General features: G+C 44.6%; 1 protein-coding gene across 1 annotated transcript; it reads left to right on the top strand.

Annotated features, from left to right (window-relative positions):
* Positions 1–11: 11 nt before the first annotated feature.
* GTPBP8 (GTP-binding protein 8 (putative)) lies at positions 12–2,123 on the top strand (the record flags this gene model as incomplete). Its single annotated transcript, XM_010077713.1, has 5 exons — positions 12–119; positions 652–782; positions 1,134–1,233; positions 1,621–1,739; positions 1,996–2,123. Coding segments are annotated over 5 exons (543 nt in total), but the record flags the coding sequence as incomplete, so codon positions are not given.
* Between the last annotated feature and the right edge of the window lie 5,358 nt (positions 2,124–7,481).

The following is a 7,481-nucleotide window of genomic DNA, read 5'->3' on the forward strand; positions in this document are numbered from 1 at the left end:
GTCTGCCTCTCCTCCTGCAGGTGTGCTTCATCGGCCGGAGCAACGTGGGGAAATCATCTTTAATCCGGGCCTTGTTTGCACTGTCCCCAGAAGTGGAGGTCAGAGTGTCAAAAACTCCGGTAAGTGACGTTTTTTAACTTCCCTCCCTCTCAGTCAGAAGCTGGTGCTAGCCCAGAGGATAGGGCTGGGAAGGGCAGGAGGAAACAAGCTCCTGGGTAACCTGAAGCAGCAGGAGAGCGTGCCAGCCAGGGTGGCCACCAGGTCACAGCTGGTGCAGGCCTTGCTCTGGAAAAGGTGGAAAGAGCCCAGCTTAGCTCTTCAGCCAGGGCTGGCACGTGTGCCAGACAGAAGAGTCTTACAAGCTGAGCAGACCTGATGTAAAGCCTTCTTGGGAAAAACCAAGCACAGAGACCCATGAAGGTACTTTTTGTCTATTTTAAGGATAGAGCCCCATGGGATTGCTACAAGAGTAGGAGACCAGGCAGCTTAAAGCAACAGTAGCATTTTGCAGCCTTCTCAGGAGGGGCAGAGTATGGTACAGAGATGTTTTGCAGGTCATTTCCTAGTCCACTGCATAAAGCAACTTTTTAAAACCTCCTTCCTTCACCTTACCTTTTTTTTTTTTTTAAATAAAAAATAATCTCTCCCCAGGGCCACACCAAGAAGATGAATTTCTTCAAAGTAGGGAAGTACTTTACTCTGGTGGATATGCCAGGATATGGCTACCGTGCCCCGCAAGACTTTGTGGAGATGGTGGAGGCCTATCTGCAGGAACGGCGCAAGTAAGGGACTTAACTGTGCCTCCACAGAGCAGTGAAAGCCAGACACCTATATCCAGTGTCACATAATTAGGTGAAAAAATGCAGGAGGGGTAGCTACTTCCAGTGGTAGTATCAATTAGTTCTGACATCATTTCCCTAGGAACCTCTGTGGTGTCACTCATTCATGCTTAGATCAGAACACCAGAAAAGACAGAGGTGCTGCTCCATGCTGACCCTCAGCTCCCATGGATGGCGTTTCTTGGCTCTTCCTGTCCCCAGATCCTGTGTTACTTTTTTCTTGATTATGAATTTGGGAGCAGCAGAGCAGGCATGAAATAATGGTGTGATTATTGTTGCTTGTATTTCTGGCAGCTTGAAGAGGACTTTTCTATTAGTTGATGGTGTAGTAGGACTCCAGAAAACAGATCATATTGCAGTAGATATGCTGGAAGAGTTTGGGATTCCTTATGTGGTAGGTAATGCTTTATTCTTGTGTTGGTTATAAACTACAGATAATCTATAAAGGCGTGTACCCTCTACCTGAGATTATGCAAGTTGTCCTGAGTAGTAATTCCCCCCTTATTGTTAATAAAATAGGCCTAAAATGTGTTGAGGGGTGCAAGTGTTAAAATATTTTTTTGCTTATTATTAAACAGACACCTTTTTTTTTTTCAGTGCTCAGCTTGAAGAGCTTGAAAAGGTCCACTCCTTATGCAGGCTATAAGTGTTTTGGTGAATGTATTATACTATTTTTCCCCCTAGATACGACCCAAGGCTTTCAGCCTGCCTTGCAAGATGGTCCAGGACTAGCAGCAAATAATTTTTCCTCTTTTAATCCTCCCTTTCATGATTCATGCAGATGGTGTTAACAAAAATTGACCGAGCTTCCAGAGGACTGTTGTTACAGAACGTACTAGCAATCCAAGAGTTTGTAAAGGAGAAAACTCAGGGATGCTTTCCTCAGCTATTCCTGGTCAGGTAAAGTTCTTCTCCATTGCTGCCGTTTCCTTTCGGGTGATGATTTGCAATAGGGCAAAATACCTGAAGTGGGTCTGCCTGCTCTAGAGGTGGCACTTCTCTGTGCTTCAAGGATGGAGGGTGGGCTGCTGATGGGGAAATGCCCCTTTCTTTCTTCCCCCTCCTCTGCAAGTGAGTGAAGTGGCTGAATTTGCTTGTGTTACTCCCAAGACACAGCAGCATCTGGCACTGAACATCCACACCTCTGTTTCCACAGTTCTCTTCAGTTTTCGGGGGTTCACTTGCTAAGGTGTTTTGTAGCCCATGTTACTGGAAACCTGACTACTGTGGAGGCCAACTGAAAAGACTGGCTCCTGATCTGCTTGGCTCATCCAGAGCAAAAGGTACCAAAACCAGAAGTCTGGATTTTTGTTGTAAATACCCGAGGTACTAGAATTTATTTTTTGGATAAACTTGTATGACTTTTTAGATAAATTAATATTTGTAAGGCTAAGCTTTTTGTTTAATAAATTCATCAATTCAGGAAGTTTGCACTATGAATGAATACAAGCTATTATAAAACTGTCTTATAAAACCTACATGATTGTGCTAAGGAGGAAAAAGCAAAGAGAACCTTCAAAGAGAAGCTGGGTTTTAATATAACATTTCCTCTCCCTCAAGCTAAATGTTCAAAAAGCTACCACTGCATGCCTAAGCTCTGCTATTACTTTGAATCGAATGATACTGCCCAGAGAGGTTGTGGAGTCTCCTTCTCTGGAGACATTCAAAGCCCGCCTGGATGCGTTCCTGTGTGATCTGATCTAGGTGTTCCTGCTCCGGCAGGGGGATTGGACTAGATGATCTTTCAAGGTCCCTTCCAATCTCTAACATTCTGTGATTCTGTGATACACAGAGGTTTACTTCTCTCAGCTTTTGTAGTGGGGGCCAAAAACTAGCATCTACAACCTGCCTGCTCTAAGGTGATGTAGAGTGGAAACCGCCCAGATGTTGTCTGTGAAGGTATGTTTAGGACGTCTTGTATATTTCACTTTTATAACTCTTCTGCATCATGTATTCAATAGGTGACAGCACATGTCGCTCACATACATGGAGTTGTCCCTGTTCCAGGTGTATGAAAGAAAGGACACATCTTTAATGGAGTCTACTTTTTGATCCCTGTTGGCTTGAAGCAGAGTGTAATAAAAGACTGACACGTAGGGGAGCTCCCTCCTCCTGCACTGTATCATCAGTCAGTGCTGCATCTACCTTGTGTTTTAAATCCAGCATGAAGTTCTGCAGCTGCACGCGGATGAATTGACAGAGATGAGACACATTGTCTGTTTCTGCCCTGGCAGCTGAAGCACAATCCTGATGTCCCATACTCTTTAGAGAGATATACTCTGTAGCAGCTCGCAGAGCTGTGTCCCACTGCAGCTGTGTCCAGCTAAGAGCACCTGAAGCCGTCCAGTTACAAGGTACAGAATCGGACAAAATGACTGCCATCAATAGCAGGAGTTGTACCGGAGAATTTAGACCAGAGCTACTGAGTGCCTATGTCAAACTGTGGCACTCAGTCTCATCATGTCTTAACATTGCCAAATGCAGGCATGCAGTTGTCAAAAGTCACATTAAGTGTCTCTACAGAAAAGGATTTCACCTTGTGCATCTTCTCTGGTCTTTCAGCAGTACTTTCTCCTTTTTCTTCCTCTAATGCATCTGGTCTTGTCTGTCACCACAAAGCCAGTATTTTGACCCTATTCTTGCAACAGTCCCCCAGAGTCACTATAACATAGAATGTATTTTAGTAGGGACCTTGACCAGATGCTATGTCAATAGTTCTATTAATATTACTGAAGTAACCCAGACGGGTTTCTTGGGTAAGTTTAAAAAGCAGGGCTTTATTTAGCAGGTAGACATTTCAGACACAGAGGGGCGACATGCACTAAGGCAGAAAGAGCTCTGTTTACCATCTTTGAAGTGTTTTCTGTGGTGCCTTGTTTCACTCTTGTCTAAAGTCCTGCTCCTTGGGCTCAGCATTGTTTTCATACTGTGCTCAGAACTAGGATGCAGTAGTAGCTCTGGTACAGTATGAAATAAATTTTGGACGCCAAACAGAACATGCCAAGGGTTGAATAGAGACAATTCATTTTGCGTTGAGTGGAGTGGCTGCCCATGAAGATACTGCTGCCTGAACTATCAAAGCTTCTGGCAGGAGACGAAATGGGATTTTAGCAGCAGCTTGTGTTTCCAGTCTGTATCACTGGCTAATCCTACTCATGCTTGAGATTACTTTAGTACCTGCTTATTCCACCTATAATATGATACTGTATTTTGCCAAGAAAACATAGCTTTTTCTGCACAAGCAGGGACAAACCCTGGGAGACATAACACATCACTCTCCTGCTCAAGTGTTTTGGAAACAGAGTAAGACCAGAACCCATTTACAGAAGAGGCAAAGGAGGGAGGAATAAGTTGTGGGCTTCATCCCATGCTGCAAATGGGGCACATAGTGAGGAAAGGAACAGAACTAAGAAAAAGAAAACTGATCTTACATTGCATCCCCAAATAAAAATTACTAGGTAATAAATTTGATTCTCATCTAATGCATTTACAGACAGTTGGTACCTAAAAGCATCACCAATAAAAAGTAAAGCAAGCATCCCTTCCTTAGCTGCACAAATAATTTTAATACTGGGTTTGCTAACTGCAATTTGATCTGCTCCTAAGAACTAGCCCCAGCATTAAGCCCGTGTGCACAGATTTACTTTAACACTAATTTAACGCTGTCCAAGCACTTGTTACATACTTCATCTCCAACTACTTCAGATATTAGTCTGCTTTTAAGCATCTCTTACATGAGCACAGAAAACTGTTTAGCTCATAATTACTGAGCAGCCATCAACTGTTTAGTTAAATATACAGCAGATTTTTTTCAGAGAAGGTAGTTCACATTTTTATATTCTAGTAATCTGCAAGGGTATTTATGCAGCTTGTGGCACATTTCCAGAGTTTATACAAGACAATAAATCCACCACTTGCACAGATATAGCTACTTAAACCAGTATTTTCTTTGAAAAACATTGAGAATGATGGAGAACATACTATGCCAATAAGGAGGGGAGGGGAGGGGGGGGCAGGGAATAAATCTTAGCACTCTTCTCCCTAATAAGTTATTCTCCACTGGTTCTTGTATGATGAACACCAGCACTGCTGGACTGTTGCCCTCAGCGCCATTGCAAGCAGAGAATGTGGTGTCTTGGGATGGCACCAGCCCTGTGCTCCCTCAGGGAAGGCTCTTTAGACTCAGACGCCAAACGACTCTATACTCACTTCTTTTGAATTTATTCCTTGGGATCCTTCACTGCTTCATCAAGACTCTCTCTGACTCAGCTGTTCAGTACATTTTTGTTTCACAGAATCATAGAATGATTTGGGCTGGAAGGGACTTTAAAGATCATCAAGTTCCAATCCCCCTGCCATGGGCAGGGACACCCTCCACTAGCCCAGGTTGCTCAAAGCCTCATCCAGCCTGGCCTTGAACACCTCCAGGGATGGAGCATCCACAGCTTCCCTGGGCAACCTGTTCCAGTGCCTCACTGCCCTCACAGTAAAAAATTTCTTCCTAATGTCTAGTCTAAATTTACCCTCTTTTAGCTTATACCCATTACCCCTTGTCCTGTCACTACACTCCCTGATACAGAGTGCCTCCCCATCTCTCCTGTAGGCCCCCTTCAGATACTGGAAGGTTTCTCCAGTGTCTGCACCTCAGCTGCACCTTGTCCTTCTTCCTCTTCAGTTTCCTAGAGAAAAACCTTTGTTCAAACTTAATTATCAAGGCATTATTACACTAGAAGAGTGAGCCTCCTACTGGAGACATAATGGATTTTTCTTAATAAGGAAAAAAATTATTTGACAAACATTTTTCTTAAGACAAAGCCTGATAAAGGTACAAGAAACTTGTATTTCTCAAGCATCAGCAAACCTAGCTTAACCACTCAACAATTTATGAAGAATATAACCTATTGTATAATTCAGAAGTACTATTTAGCAGAGCAAAACAAATGCATTCAGGTCAAGGCCCACAGAGATTCAGTAGACTTCAGAACCATAGCTACCTTTGTGCTCAAACATGATAAAAAACATTGTGCTGATATTTAGAGATTCGTCAAAAAAAAAAAAAAAAAAACACCATGGTGTAGGAAACCTGGTACTCAGCCGTCAATTACAAGAGACATTTCAGAAATTCTAGACACCGATGATGGAAAAAATAAAATAAGGAATAATACTGATACCTTGCAAACCTTGGAGGAGAGTTGGAATGTAGATCTGTTCAAGAGGAGAGCTACCAGCAGTGGATGAGGCTCAAGGTGTGGATTACTTAAGAGACCTGCACCCCTACAAGTCCACCAGACCTGATAGGCCACACCTGAGAGTGACAAGAGAGCTGACAGATAGCCATGCAAGGCAGAGGTCTGTAATGACTGGAAGAAAGCAAATGTTGCACCCATCTTCATAGAGGCCAAAAGAACAATCCAGGGAACTGCAGGCTCAGCCAGCCTCACCTCTGTCCCTGGGAAAATCATGAGGTGAGTTACCTTGGAGCGTATTTCTGGGCACAGGAAGGAGAAGAAAGGATTTGGAGACAGCATGAATTTATCAAGGGTAAATCATGCCTGACCAACCCAACTGCCTTCTATGATAAAATGGCCAGATTTTTGTATGAGGGGAGAACAGCTATGTCATATACCACAAATTTAGCAAGTCTGTTCTCTCCTGCAATATTCTTGTATCCAAATTAGGACATCACAGTCTGGACAGGTGCACAACTAGGTCAGCAAAAACTGTTTGGATCATTGGGATCAGAGGGTAGAAGTTAGTGGGTGATACTCTACCTGCATGGCAGTTACAAGTGGAGTGCTGTAAGGGTCTGTCCTGGGATGTGTCCAGTTTGACATCTTCACGAGTGATCTGGAGGAGGTGCGCTCTGACCCAGTGTGCGTATGGCACCAGACTAGGGGGAACAGTTGATGTGCTCAAGGGCAGGGCTGTGATTTAGAGGGACTTCAGAGAGCTGGAAGGGTGGACAGCAACCTCATGAAATTCAACAAGGGCAAGCGCCAGTCTTGCTCAAGGGAACAAGAGCCCCTGGCAGCCACACAGGCCAGGGACTGACTGACTGGGAGAAGACCACCTTTCTGACCTCAGGGCTGACCTTTCAAGCTGAGGAATGGACCAGACACCTCCCAAGATCCCTTTTAAATCACATTATCCTGATCTGACAGCCTAATAATGAGTGTCTTATAGGAGAGTCACCAAATTATCTCAGAGTAATTCCTTTCTGCCACAGCTTCAATCTGGAAGAATCACAAATTTTGGTTTTGTAAAATTAAAAAAAAAAAAAAAAAAATTGGAAGAAAAGGATCCCCACAGCACCCCTGCTTCCACAGGAACAGGATTTTATAGGCGTAAGCACGCTCACCTGTGCATCACGGGCAAGGCTCTATGCTTTACAGTTAGCTGTGCAGGCATTAGCAACAGTGACTGATTCAAGGGAAACAATCCGTGCTCGGGCTTCTCCCTACAGACCCCTGACCTGCTCCTTCCTGGGCCCAGACACGAGCCCGGACAAACCAGCCCGAACTGCGGGGGCTGGGTCGCTTCCCCAACGGAGTCCCTGCACCGAGCGGGGCTGGGGGCAGCGGCCCCGGCACACCCCAGGGGTCTCCAGAGGACAGCGGAGCCACCGCTCGGCGCGGGAGCGGG

This window comes from Pterocles gutturalis, unplaced genomic scaffold (genome assembly GCF_000699245.1).
Source record: "Pterocles gutturalis isolate BGI_N339 unplaced genomic scaffold, ASM69924v1 scaffold8488, whole genome shotgun sequence".
In the NCBI taxonomy this organism is placed as follows: Eukaryota; Metazoa; Chordata; class Aves; order Pterocliformes; family Pteroclidae; genus Pterocles; species Pterocles gutturalis.